The sequence below is a fragment of the Lagopus leucura genome, unplaced genomic scaffold (genome assembly GCF_019238085.1).
Source record: "Lagopus leucura isolate 7727_CA_CO unplaced genomic scaffold, USGS_WTPT01 Super-Scaffold_100001, whole genome shotgun sequence".
Classification (NCBI taxonomy): Eukaryota; Metazoa; Chordata; class Aves; order Galliformes; family Phasianidae; genus Lagopus; species Lagopus leucura.
Window position 1 is genome coordinate 12,161,094 of NW_024962262.1, and position 13,911 is coordinate 12,175,004.

The 13,911-nt window shown below is 43.1% G+C and overlaps 1 protein-coding gene across 4 annotated transcripts in view; it reads left to right on the forward strand.

The window, feature by feature from the left end:
* RCBTB2 (RCC1 and BTB domain containing protein 2) overlaps window positions 1-13,040 on the forward strand; it is a 29,324-nt gene extending 16,284 nt beyond the window's left edge. For all 4 annotated transcript variants that reach the window (XM_042867425.1, XM_042867428.1, XM_042867427.1 and 1 more), the window contains 6 exons: window positions 436-578; window positions 2,301-2,491; window positions 4,929-5,055; window positions 6,552-6,688; window positions 7,272-7,402; window positions 11,788-13,040. In XM_042867425.1, the coding sequence (XP_042723359.1) occupies window positions 436-578; window positions 2,301-2,491; window positions 4,929-5,055; window positions 6,552-6,688; window positions 7,272-7,402; window positions 11,788-11,928 (870 nt within the window). In that variant the 3' untranslated portion in view covers window positions 11,929-13,040. The remainder of the gene's footprint in view (window positions 1-435; window positions 579-2,300; window positions 2,492-4,928; window positions 5,056-6,551; window positions 6,689-7,271; window positions 7,403-11,787) is intronic.
* The last annotated feature ends 871 nt before the right edge of the window (window positions 13,041-13,911 follow it).

The window sequence follows — 13,911 nt, forward strand, 5'->3', positions numbered from 1 at the left end:
GTCCAATTAGCACCAGAGCTGGCACAGGGAGCTGCTTTTGTGTAGTCAGCAGTCAGAGAGACCTCACATATTTTTACAGTGTAAAAAAACTTGTACAGTAAGCTGTTCAGGTTGGAGCAATTGCCCATAGGGCAGGGTCAGGGCAAGAGTTGGCCTGTCTTTTTTCAGCATACTGTCTGTTTGCCCTGTAGCTTTCCTTCTTTCTCAGTTCCTGGCTGTTCTTTTTTGTACTCTTGAGATCATATGATTTATTTTTCCTCAGTCACTTTTCTCCTTTGCTTTCCATTTTCATAATCTTACCTCTATTTGTCATTTTTATCGACCGTCTTTATAATGGCCTAGAATCAGTGATATTAATGTATAACATAACATACATCTGTCTGTATTAAATTCCTATCACATAAAAAAGATTTTTCTGTTTATTATTCCTTACAGGTTGCCTGTGGCTGTGCACATACGTTAGTGCTAACAGATGAAGGTCAGATTTATGCCTGGGGAGCCAATTCATATGGCCAGTTAGGTACTGGGAATAAAAGCAACCAGTCTTACCCTACTACAGTTACTGTGGATAAGGACAGGTAATACTTACTTATATTCAAACAGACATTGGTTGGCACACTTTCAAAAGAGCAGCACTAAACTATGGCATTTTTAATCTATTTTTTGCAAGAAATAGCCTATCATTTTTTATATACGGTTCTGTTGCTAAATGCAAACGGATTGAAAGTCTGTCTGACATACAAAATCAGTTCATCAAAATTTGACTTTCACTGGGAGTGCTTGAATCCATCCTATAACCACCCCTGAGAAACAGAATGTTCTGGGCTTTAATGTGCTATTTTTCTGCTGCAGCTCACTCTGTACTTCATAGGTCCTAACTGCAGTTTCTCTTTGGTGGTTTCATTGTTTGAAGTCAAGAATAAAAGCATTATTGCCTCTGAACAGAAATTGTATTTTAATATGCTACGTTTGACAAAGAATGCACACAAGGAGTGGATATCTGCAATTTGTGTTATATCTGCTGTTAAACCCATTACATAACTCAGGAGAGAGAAAGGGAAGTGTTTCTTCTTGCTCTCTCTGCTTGAAAATTAAGCTTTGATTTTTACAAATGAAAGAGTCGTTGATGGGTAGTGGGGTAATTCTTTTACTGCTGATTCAAAGCCATGTATTTGTATGGGCTGATGTTTCAGTCTGTTCTGTGCTGCTGAGGTGTTGATTTTGGCCTTCTGTTGTGGATAGTAAGAAAAGTGTGATGACCCTTTAAAGACATCTGTGACTGTTAGTGCAGTGACAAGAGGGAGAACTCCTCTGTGGCAATGAGATGAGACACGGCCTGGTTTTGAACATTGCTATTTGGTTGTGTTTGTGCTTTTGCTTAAAATTAAACTGATTTTTTTTTTTTCTCCAGACACTTTGGCTGCAGTTGAAATGTTACCATATTTTAGCATGGATTTTAATACTGTGTATTGCCTTCCCCTTCTATTTGCCAGAATCTATATTCCTGGTGTGAGCGAGGATATTAGCTCGCTAAAGCCTGCAGGATTTGTACATGCAGCCTTAAACAAGTTGTTTCCCAGCTACTTTCCCCAAGCAGCTGGGAAAACAAGCAAACAGGTGATATAGTTCAGACTGCAAAACAGAGGATTGTGCAATGCTGTACACAGAGGCATTTATGAAATCCTAAATCAACTGTAGGATTACTGAGATAGCCTGCCGTAACTAGAATGCATTTGGAAGCAGCTTTCAGTGCTCTGTTTGGTTTTATTTTTTTCATATTCAAAATGAAAGTCTGTTAAATGTAAGCAGTAAGAATTGCATGAGTAACGACACTTCGGTATTTTAATTAAAAGAAAGCTGCTTAGGTATTTGGTTTATTGCCATTTCTCAAATACTCCTTCACCACAGCTTAATGCAACAGCTCACCTCGCTGTGCAGGACCACCGAAGGCGAGTGGAGACTTGGAACTCACCGTGGCTTTGTCTGAGGGAGCCAAGGGTCAGCAGAGCGTGTGCTGCAGCCTAGTGCTCTGCTGCAGCACTGCTTGTCTTGTCCTACTTGCCTGACTCCCCAAATGCTTTTTCACCAAGGAACTTTCTGAGTGCACGCTGTTCAAAGAAACACCGATGACCGTTTCAATTTTGTTACTTTGCATAGGAAAACGTTCTCGCCATTTGAAGTGCATGTATGCTTGTCGATGTGTTTTGCACCAGGGAAATGCAGGCAGTATGAGCTTTTTCACTGCGTTTTATTCTTGTGACAGTGACTTGCTTTTGTTCTTTTTCTGCTTGTAAATTTAGAGTTATAGAGATTGCAGCCTGCCACTCTGCTCACACTTCGGCTGCCAAGACGCAGAGCGGCCAGGTGTACATGTGGGGCCAGTGCCGCGGCCAGTCTGTGGTCCTTCCCCACCTCACTCACTTTGCCTGCACTGACGATGTGTTTGCTTGCTTTGCTACCCCTGCTGTTATGTGGCGTCTTCTCTCAGTAGGTGAGCTGAAATATTTTTGGTTTAACGTTCATAAAGTTAATAAAATCAAGTGCATAAAACAGATGTGCCTGCGTTTGAAGCTTAAACTTGTTTTATTGCAGTAATGTTCTAGGAATTCTAAATTGTGAATTTATAAATGTATGGAGTTACAAAAATTGGTAAACCCTAATGGCACTGCAAAATGACTGTCTGTTTTCTTGGTGCAGTTTGCTTCTGTGGGGAGTGCCTTGGTTCTTTATGTATTTTAGGTGCATTTTTTTGTTGGAATGATGGTCTGAGTAGCAAGTTCGTACTTCAGCTTTTGTGCAACCACTGAATGTTACTGTGCAATGGCCATGGAGAAGATGCGTTTGAATTTAGGAAGACATGCAGAGGCATTAGGAACAGTGAACCTTTCTTCAGTACCTACGTATGTCTTTCAAATAGATTGCAAAGAATGACAGAGCCAAATTCCCACGTTCAGAGTTGGCCACAAACACTTAGTGTCTCCTAACAAGTGATCATTACCTGACCTTCTAAAAAGGCAAGTTACTGAATCTCAGATACCTGATTATTATTAAGATCATAGAACCATGGAATGGTTTGTGTTGGAAGGAACCTTAAAGCCCATCCAGTTCCTTCCCCCTGCCATGGGCAGTGCCACCCAACAGCTCAGGCTGCCCAGGGCCCCATCCTGCATGGCCTTGAGTGCCTTCAGGGGTGGGGAACCCACAGCATCTCTGAACAGCTGTGCCAGGGCCTCACTTCCCTCTGAAGAATGTCTTCCTGATATCTAATAATGTACATACTCTTTCAGTTTAAAACCATTACCCTTTGTCTTTTCACTATACTCTGATAAAGGATCTCTTCCCATTTTCTTATAGGCCCTCTCTAAGTCCTGGGAATGAATGTTCTTTCCTGTGTCTCATATTCCAGCTTGTTCTCAGTGCAGTACTCCTAGATTTCCTCCCACATTTCCACATTGCTCTTCAGTTTAGTGCAGAGTACTGAGGATAAGAAGTAAAAACTGCCTCTTCCATGTTTCACTCATCCCAGAAAGACAGCTACAAACAATAGCACCTATTTTCTCTCTGAGAATTTTGTAACTTCACCCCATCTTATTTATCTTACCTTGGACTGCAGAAGTCATCTGGAGTTGCATATGGATGGACATCTCAGTTATTTGACTTTGAAGATTCATAACTAAATCCTGCAGAATCTTTTGAACTATTACAGTGGAACTTCAGCTTTGTATTGGTCTTTAAAGTCATTGCACTTGCTCAGATAGCAGAGGTCTGGACCCACCATGTACATTATAAGACTAACAAAGTGATTTTACAGTATTGTTATTTAGAAGGATTTTTTATTATTATTTCATTGTTTTTTTTTCCCTCATCCTTTCATCTGTAGTCCAAAGTACTCGTGTCATTATTATGCTAATAACTAGTTATTGGTACATTTTCTTGAACATATTCCTGAGCAATTTCATTTGTATAGTAGTATCAAAGTGTGTGTGTTGTATTTTTTTAATGCTTGTGATGGAGGTGTTTCCCTTTTCTCAAATGAATGCTGTTTTTATTTAAAGCCTTGCAGGCCTAGCATTGCCAATCCACAAAATCTGTATAAGTCAATAATAAGTGTTCTGATCCTAAGAAGGAAATGTTCTCTAGACTAAGAGTGATGTTTGAGGTCTTTAATTTGTTAATGTTATTAAAGAAAATAGTTATTTCAGGCTACCTGATAAGAGAGAATCAGTTCAGGATCAGAACTGGAGCCAGTTCAGGAGATGTGGAAGTGGACAATAGGTGGCTTTTCAAAGCTGTTAACTTCACAATGCAAGTGTTGCAGTGTCACAGTGGGATGTAAGTACATTTGTGGCACACAGAAATATGCTGATCCAAGAAATGCTGCTAAGACCAAAACTCGAGGGACAGCACTTTCTGAGTATCTGCAGCTCTCGTAGCTGTTGATATTTACTCTTAGCTGTATTGCAGTGGTCAGTTTTATATGTAGTGGCTTATTTCTGCTTTGAGATAATGTCTCCTTGTTGGAATATTTTAGAAAATCATACTCTGAGTTTTATTGACTTTTTGTGTATCTTATAATAAGCAAGGCCTTATATTTAGAATGATTTATCCACTGACAACTGGCAGCATTTCCCATCAGATGCAGTATTACAATTGTGAGACTAGTCATTAATTTTATTATGGTCTTCCACAGATGAGGTAAAGGAGTGAGGCTTACTGTTTGTTTCTGAGGCCTTGTTGTTTGGAGCAGGAATCAACTGAGGAAAGCTTCCCTGTATTTGCTTTCCTGGAGGTTCATAATGGATGTGTTTTTATGTTTGCTTGGTTTTTGCTATTATTAATGATAAATTACATTTATTAAGAATGCTAGTAGCTGACAAAACGTCATCATGTGTGTTACCACTCACTATCAATTTCCCTTTTTATCCTAGAGCCCGATGACCATCTAACAGTAGCCCAGTCACTGAAGAAGGAATTTGACAACCCTGAAACTGCAGACCTGAAGTTCCTGGTGGATGGAAAATACATCCATGTTCATAAAGTTCTTCTCAAAATTAGGTGAGGCACAGACTGTATAGTTGAATATACAGTCAGTTGTATAGTGCAGTCCATTATGCTGAGCACTGCTGCTTAAAATCTTTACTTTGCACAAACCCTCTTTTCCCTCAGGCTTGAGTTTCACCAGCTCTCCTTCACCGTTACGCAATTTTCTTCACTTCCTTGCTGCTCAGACATTCCAAACACACTGCTTACTGCCAACCTTTTCCACACTTTTCTCCATCTGACATCTACCCTCCTTTGTACTACCTAAGCAACCTTGACCCTGATTACTAGTTACCTTTTCCAGATTAAAAAGGCTCAACTTCTTTCTGTTGCCTTCCTAGATGTTAATCAGTTTCTCCTGCTGTTTCTGCTTGGCTTCCTCCATTTGGATGTTCTGAGACTTCTGTGTTTATTCTTGCCTTTCTTGCCTTCCACAGGACCCTTCAGCGGTGTCAGCATCTTCCATAGATGCTCTTCAGATTATCTTTTTTCTTCCTTATCTGTCACATTCCTTATCCTACTTGTTTTGTATCTTCTGATCAGAGCATTTGAATTTTAAGCTGGCTTCCCTTTTTGTTTTTAGTGCTTTCTGCAAGTTAACACCACTTTAAAATGAGATTTGGTGTGCAGATCTACAGAGTAATCACATTGTTAATAACATGCAGAAATTAGTTTTTAGTTGCTGGCACAACTTCTGCTAAAATATTCTAGATACACTGCTTTAGATCTCTCTTGCCAGCTGTTTTTTTCCCATCTTTATTACAATTATTTTTCTCTTTTTGCAATTTTCTTTCACAAAATGCTTTATTATCTCATCCTGTGTGTCACTGCTTTTGTTCTCCTATCTCTGATCCTGATCCATGCTTGTAATTTCATGTATATTACTGCATTAATTAAATGTCTGTGTTAATTCTTTATATATGTGTATATATGTGTTTGTTTGTTTTTTTCTTTTCTGCACCCCTCTTAGTCTTCCAATTACTGACATCACTATTTTCTTCTGTACTGGTTTCATCACATTGCACCCACACTGCTTATTGCCTACCATCTCTGTTTGGAATGCCTTATTTCCTCTTTGCCAGAGGCACTCCTGGGCTGAGTCACTCCAGGGTACTTTGTGAACTGGAGGATGAGGAGCAGTTGGGTTTGATTTATTTATTTTTAAGGGAGCAGTGTGCACCACCTTTCTCTTCTGACATTTTACTGTTATGTGGTACCACTGGGACAGCTGCCCATCCCAAGGTCTGTTCCACAGTGGGATGAAAGCATGCTTGTTACTGCTTAAGAATTTTAGAATAGAAAGCACTAACAGCAGAAGGAAAATACAATTCTGAATTGCATAGAAAGCACTGAAGAAATTAATGTGTTTATACCAAGAAATCACACAGCTAGTGTTTGTGGTTGTGTATTTGGTCTGTAGGCACTGATTATTTCATCAACATCTCACTGCAGCTCATCTTCCAAGCTTACTGTAACTTGTAACTCTTACTGTAACTGTTCTTCTTTTGCAGGTGTGAACATTTTCGTTCCATACTGAATAATGATGATGAAATTATAGAAATGAGTGAATTTTCTTATCCTGTTTACCGAGCCTTTCTGGAGTACCTGTATACAGACAGCATTAGGCTCCCCCCTGAAGATGCCATAGGTATTTGTCATAAATGGAAACAACTCTGGGTTTCTGTTTCTGAAAAGTTGAATTTGTGCCGTCTGACGGGGTGAGGAAAGTAGTGCTGCTAATTTGAGTTCTGTTAGCACTTAAATCTTCAGTTTGGCAGCTGTCAGGAGGAGGGGTGCTGGAGAGTGAGTAATAGGGATACAGTAAGATCAAAAGTTTACATCCAGAAAGGACTCTATTGCTTCTCATTTGAGGAACTGCTTTTTCCTTACGAAGGCACTGATGCCATCGTAATGCTTTCCTGTCTCAGTGACTGCAGCATTTTTACCATGAACGAAAAAGGAGTTGCCCTGCACATTAATGTGAGTCCCTGATTGATATCCTGAATGGGGTGTAGCACAGTGAAGAAGGTGACAGAAGACTTTCATTCTAGTAAAGTGTCCCTTTCTGATGTATCATCCGAGGACCTTGAAAAAAGGATGTTTTATGTGGAGGAAGAAGAGAAAAAGTCTGGTTAATTCAATTCAGCCTAAAATAATGGGGCAGTTGATTTGTTTGAGTAGAAGCGTACATTTTTTGCACCAGGATGGGTAAAGTGTATGAATTTTTGCAGGACTGCTAGATTTGGCAACACTGTATAGAGAAAACAGATTGAAAAAGCTTTGCCAGCAAACAATCAAACAAGGCATTTGTGAAGAGAACGCGATCGCTCTTCTTTCTGCTGCTGTCAAATATGAAGCTCAGGTAGGAAGAATTTCGCTTCAGGCAAACAATTTTTGTCTGAGAAACTATTTAATATAAGCATTACTGCATTTAACTTACAAGTCGTGATTACTTGCAATTGCCCCTTCTGGCTCCCCAGGTATTTGTTTTCCCTCACTTAAGCCATAAAAGCTGCAGCTACTAGTGTTATCTTCCTGCCCATTGGCTTGCAACTGTGAGTCAGGATTCTTAATCTCCTTCCTGTCTCGTAATGTAGCACAGGATGGCATGCACTTGTCTCACAGCCATTTAATTCTCCACCTTCAGATTTTGCCTGTTCACTTCCTGAAGATCTCCACCCGCTCCTTTTGTCTGCTGCTGCCTTTTACAGGCAGTGGGAAAATGTACCTGGAAAGCCCTTCCCTGGTTCACCTCGTGCTTATATCAGAAATCCATTTTCACCGTGTTGCTTAACTAATTACCTAATTGTTGTTATCCTCTTCTCCATATCCTGTCCTCTGGCCTGCCCTTGGCACTGGAGTGTTTCGCTAGCACTAAAAATCATGGTATCACAAAATGGCTGTGGGTTGGAAGGGACCTCAAGGATCATGAAGCTCCAACCCCCTGCCACATGCAGGGCCACCAACCTCCACATTTAATACCAGACCAGGCTGCCCAGGGCCCCATCCAACCTGGCCTTGAACACCTCCAGGGACAGGGTATCCACAGCCTCTCTGGGCAGCCTGTGCCAGCACCTCACCAGCGGTACCACAGGCACTTTATTTGTAAACAAGCAAATAACTTGGAAAGATGTTTTCCTTTCCTCAGCTTCTTGATGCTGTGCTGTGGATATAACAGTGTGGTGGGTTTGGTTATGCAAGAAATCCACATTCTTATTTTAGACTTGATATATCAGAGCAGCCTAGTTAGCTCAGGAGTACTGATCTTTCTGAAGAGCCAAAAGGTAAGATAGAAATCCTGGACCTGCTGTTTGTTAGCAGAGGAGGTCTTGTGGAGGATGTAGAAGTTGGAGGCTGGCTGGGGCGAAGTGACTGAGAAATGATAGATTTTTTTGATCCTCGTTGAAGCACAGAGGGGAGTCAGCAGAACTGCCATTTGGACTTGCAGAGGGCAGACTTTGGTCTCTTTTGGACCATGGTTAAGAGAGTCCCTTGGGAGGTTGTTCTGGAGGACATGGGAGCCCAGTAGGGCTGGGAATACTTTGAAAGTAATTTTAAAAGTGCAGGAGCTGATCATCCCCATGTCACAGAAGATGAGCCAACGGGGAATGAGACAGCTTTGGCTGAACAGGGAGCTTAGGAACAAAAGGAAAATTTATGGTCTTTGGAAGAGGGGGCAAGCTACTTGTGAGGATTACAAGTACGTAGGGAGTGTGTGCAGGGAGAAAACCAGAAAGGCCAAAGAGCTGGAACTGAACTTGGCCACTAATGTGAAAGACAACAGTAAATATTTCTGTAAATACATCAGCAGTAAGAGGAAGGCTAGAGAGAATCTCTATCCCGTGCTGGATGCAGAGGGGAACATAGTGACCAAGGATCGGGATGAGGCTGAGGTACGTAATGCCTTCTGTGCCTCAGTCTTTAATGGTAAGACTGGTTGCTCCCTGTATCACCCTAGTAGATAGGGATGGGGAACAGAATAGGCCCTGCATAATCCATAAGGAGCTGGTTTTGAACCTGCTCCAAAAGCTGGAGCTCACAAGTCCGTGGAGCCGGGTGGATTGTACCCTGGTGTGCTGAAGGAGTTGGTGGATGTGATTGCCAAGCTCTCTTTATCATTCTTTGGCAATCCTGGCTAACTGGGGATGTCCTGGAGAACCGGAGACTGGCAAACGTGATGCCCATCAAACGTGATGCCCATCAAACGTGATGCCCATCAGATGTGATGCCCATCTTCAGATGATCCTGGTAGCTGCAGAGCTATCAGTCTCACCTCGGTGCCAGGAAGGTTATGGAATGGATAAAGAGGAGCCATCATAGATCAATTGAAGGTCAGCCGGGTCTGCATGGGTTTACAAATGGTGGATCCTGTTTGATAAAGCTGATTGCATTGTATGACAAGGCGACCCGCTTAGTGGATGAAGGCTAGGTGTGGCCTAGCTGGACATTTGTAAAGCCTTTGACACTGTCCTCCACAGCATCCTCACAGAGAAGCTGGCTGCCCACAGTTTGGATGGGCGTACGCTCTGCTGGGTGAAACACTGACTGGAAGGCCGGGCCCAAAGAGCTGTGGTCAGTGGAGTTAAATCCAGTGGGCAGCCAATCTCGAGTGGTGTCTCCACTGCAGATGACACCAAGACCTTGGCTGAATACGAGCCAGCTGTGTGCCCAGGTGGCCAAGAAGGCCAATGGTATCCTGGCTTGTATCAGGAATGGTGTGGTGAGCAGGACTGAAGTAATCCTGCCCTTGTATCAGCACTGGTGAGGCCTCACCTCAAGTACTGTGTTCAGTTTTGGGCAATACAGAAAGGACACCGAGGTGCTGGAGCAGGTCCAAAGAAGGGCAACAAGGCTTGTGAAGGGCTTGGAGAGCATGGCCTATGAGGAGAAACTGAAGGAACTGGGACTGTTTAGTCTGGGGAAGAGGAAGCTGAGGCGAAAACCTTGCTCTCTTCCAATACCTGAAAGGTGCTTACAGCGAGAGCGGGGCTGGTCTCTTCTCACTGGTGACAGGTGACAGGATGAGGGGAAGTGGCCTCAAGTTGCACCAAGGGAGGTTTAGGTTGGATATCAGGAAAAAAGGGTTGTTAAGCACTGGAATAGGCTGCCCAGGGAGGTGGTTGTGTCTCCATCCCTGGGTGTGTTTAAAAATCGTTCGGATGTGGTGCTCAGGGACATGATTTAGCAGAGGGTTGTTAGAGTTAGGGTAGGATGGTCAGGTTGTGGTTGGACTTGATGATCTTTGAGGTCTTTTTCAACCTGAGCGATTCTATGATTCTTTGATTCTATAATTCTATGGAGCTGATACATGTTTTTGGTTTTTTTTCGTTATATTCATTTTCCTTTTGCTTTTGCTCCATTGTAAGATGCAGGATGGGGTTTAAAGCAGATGCTTACATAAGATGCATTTGGTAGACAGTTCCAGGCACAGGAAGCAAGTGCAAAAAAGGAACTGAAACTGGGATGAAATATTGCTGTATGACAGCAATGTAATAATGTATAAGAGTTGCAAAGAGGAGGCTGGATGTTTACAGTGAGTTTCAGAAAGCAAGCAGGAATAACATCTGATTAGTAGATGATAAGGATACCAGCTGCTGGTAGAGTAATGAGATCAGTCTTAACCAAGGTGTGTAGGCTAATAATCAGTGAACAACTGAGACCAAAGAAGAGGAATTGTGATTTCAGTGTGCTGTGGTGGTGGAGGCCTGATGTAACAGGGAAAATTGGGCAGGAGAAGAGGGACCAAACGGTTTGGTTCTCTGAAGTGTGGAAGTTTTCATTACGTTCACTCTGGAGATTTTCCTCTTAGAAGCTTTCCACCACTTTTGACCATCTCAAAAGCAGAGGAGGCTTTCACTGAGCTGTGTCAGGTGGAGTAGTTAAAGATTCGTGTAAGTGTATCCTGAAGTAGGGAAAATAGCCCAAAGTACCAGAGAATTGCAATGGCAGAAGCACAGTAAAAGGGATTGGCTAAATGTCTGTATGTATGCTATTCCCCTCTTCCTTCTGTAATACATTCTGCACAAATAGTGGAATTTTTAAATACAGGCAACATTTGAACACAGTCATCGTGCCATGAATTGGTTCACCTGCCTCTAGAGCAGCACGTGCCAACCTCAGGAGTACATCACTGCTCTCCTCCCTTCGTCTGCAGCTCAGAAAGGGATTGATCTGCTTCTGAGGAGTGCAGCAAAGACTTCTTCAGTAATGGGATAACCTTTGTCTAAGGAACTGTGAAGTAGGACAGGGCTGCACTACATTAATATGGTAAAAACTGATTTGAGAGCCATCTGTAGCACATCAGTGCTTCAGTAAAAGGCTGTCCTGAGAAGGGCTGTGAAAGAGCCCTGGTAGTTCAGAAAGAGAAATTAGTTTTGTTTGGTTGATTTTTTTGTTACTGTGTGTGAACCGTGCAGGTGAAAGATAGTAGTGCTGTGTTTATCTACCACTAGCATAGAAAATCAACGGAAGGCTGACTTTTCATCTGTTAGGATCAGAATGTTTTGTCCTGTCCTCGGGAAATGCAAAGATCTGCTGCTACAGATTATTTTTAGGTGTGTTTCTAATGTACGCTGTGGAAACTTTGTGCTTACAGTTTTCATCCTAGCATTTGTGATCTGATGAAACTGATGGAAAAAGGGTTGGTCATTGGTATGGTGTCTGCTTATTAACTGATAGATTTGGAAGGGGAGAATGATCATAATTTTGCTGTCATTCATATTATAAATTAGTTCTCTTTCTTTTTAGGACTTGGAAGAGTTTTGCTTCAGATTTTGCATAAACCACTTAACTGTTGTAACACAAACACAAGGCTTTGCAGAAATGGACCACGATCTCCTGAAAAACTTCATTAGCAAAGCAAGCAGAGTGGGAGCATTCCGAAATTGAGAGCTGACTACCACCAAGCTGAAGAGCACAGCCTCGTTCCTCCTGGGAATACTTCTCCTTTGGAGAGCTTTGAAGAGAGACTCAGTGTCCGTCAGCTTGGGAAATGCCTTGAAGTCTGCTAACATACTGGTCTGAAAAGATGACTACAGCATAGGTGTGTAGGGAGAGCCAGCATTCAGAATTTCAGAACAAAACCTAATGCAGTAACTACCCTTCCCCACTTAAAGTCAAGCAAACTAAGCTGCCATTATCATGGCTATTTTGAGTATATTATTTTTATGTAAACAACCTGCAGCTGGATTTTATGGAGCAGTGACATCCTTGCTGCTAAAACCTTCATAGTACACTTCTGTCACCAAACTAAGCTAATATGCCATGGTTGGCAGCTTTGTGCCACATCATCCAGATTAGAGACAAACTTGGTTTCTGAGTACTTGATAAAGTACTATAAATTCTTTAGGATGAGAGGCTTTCTGAGCAGTGGGAGGTTTTGTCTCACCGTCCGCTTATTTGGAGTGTAAATGCCAAAACTGCGAAGGGCTTCAGCTGGATATTAGAATTTGAAGTTGCTGGCCAATATGCCCATTGTTCTGGACAATTAACAAACCTCTGTTACACCAGAAATGCTCCCTGTGTCAGATGACAGGAGTTGTGCACTGGCCAGGGAGGTGAGTGGGATGGGTGAGGCAGAGTGGGTACTTAATTTCTAACTGACTAACATGAGCTGAGATAAAATCCCACCTTGTGTTATGCGTAGGAAGGGTTGCCCTCTTACAGAAGATGCTGAGCTTATGGAGCAGTTCCTTGGAATTTTTTCTAACAGGCAATTGTGAATTAACTCGGAGAAATGATCTCACAGAGCAGCAGAGGCAGCTGCAGTGTTTTACAGCTGCAGTATCTTACAAAACTGGACGGCCAGGTTCAGTGTGCTGGTCTGTGTCACGCCACCTTCACTCAGACTCGTGCCCTGCCAGAGTCCTCTGATGACTTATCCCAATCCTCAAATGCGGTTTCTAAGAACCGAATTCCTTTATTTCACCCGGGTTGGAAGGGACCTCAAGGATCATGTAGTTCCAACCCCCCTGCCTGGCAGGGCCACCAAACATACACATTCAGATCAGGTTGCCCAGGACCCCGTCCAACCTGGCCTTAAACACGTCCAAGGATGGGGCATCCACAACCTCCCTGGGCAGCCCGTTCCAGGGCCTAACCACTCTCCTAGTAAAGAACTTCCCCCTAACATCCAACCTAAATCTTCCCTCCTTCAACTTAAAACCATTTCCCCTAGTCCTGCTGTTATCAGCCCTTCTGAACAGTTTACTCCCCTCCTGGGTGTAGGTTCCCTTCAGGTATTGATAGGCTGCAATGAGGTCACCCCGCAGCCTTCTCTTCTCCAGGCTGAATAAGCCCAACTCCCTCAGCCTGTCCTCATAGGGGAGGTGCTCCAGCCCCCTGATCATCTTAGTCGCCCTCCTCTGGACCCTTTCCAAAATCTCAATGTCTTTCTTGTACTGAGGGCTCCACCTGGACACAGTACTCCAGATGGGGCCTCACAAGAGCCGAGTAGAGAGGGACAATCACCTCCCTGTCCCTGCTGGCCACCCCTCTCCTGATGGAGCCCAGGATCCCATTTGCCTTTCGAGCTGCCAGAGCGCACTGCTGGCTCATATTCAGTCTCTCGTCCATCAGGACCCCCAGGTCCTTCTCTGCCGAGCTGCTCTCAAGGACCACTCCTCCCAGCCTGTACAGGTGCCGGGGGTTCTTCAGGCCCAAATGCAAAACCTTGCACTTTGCCGTGTTGAACCTCATCAGGTTCACCCGAGCCCAGCCCTCCAGCCTGTCGAGGTCCCTCTGAATGGCATCCCTTCCTTCCACCGTATCAACCGCACCACTCAGCTTGGTGTCGTCAGCAAACTTGCTGAGGGTGCATTCAATTCCCTCATCGATGTCATTAATAAAGATGTTAAAGAGCACCGGTCCCAA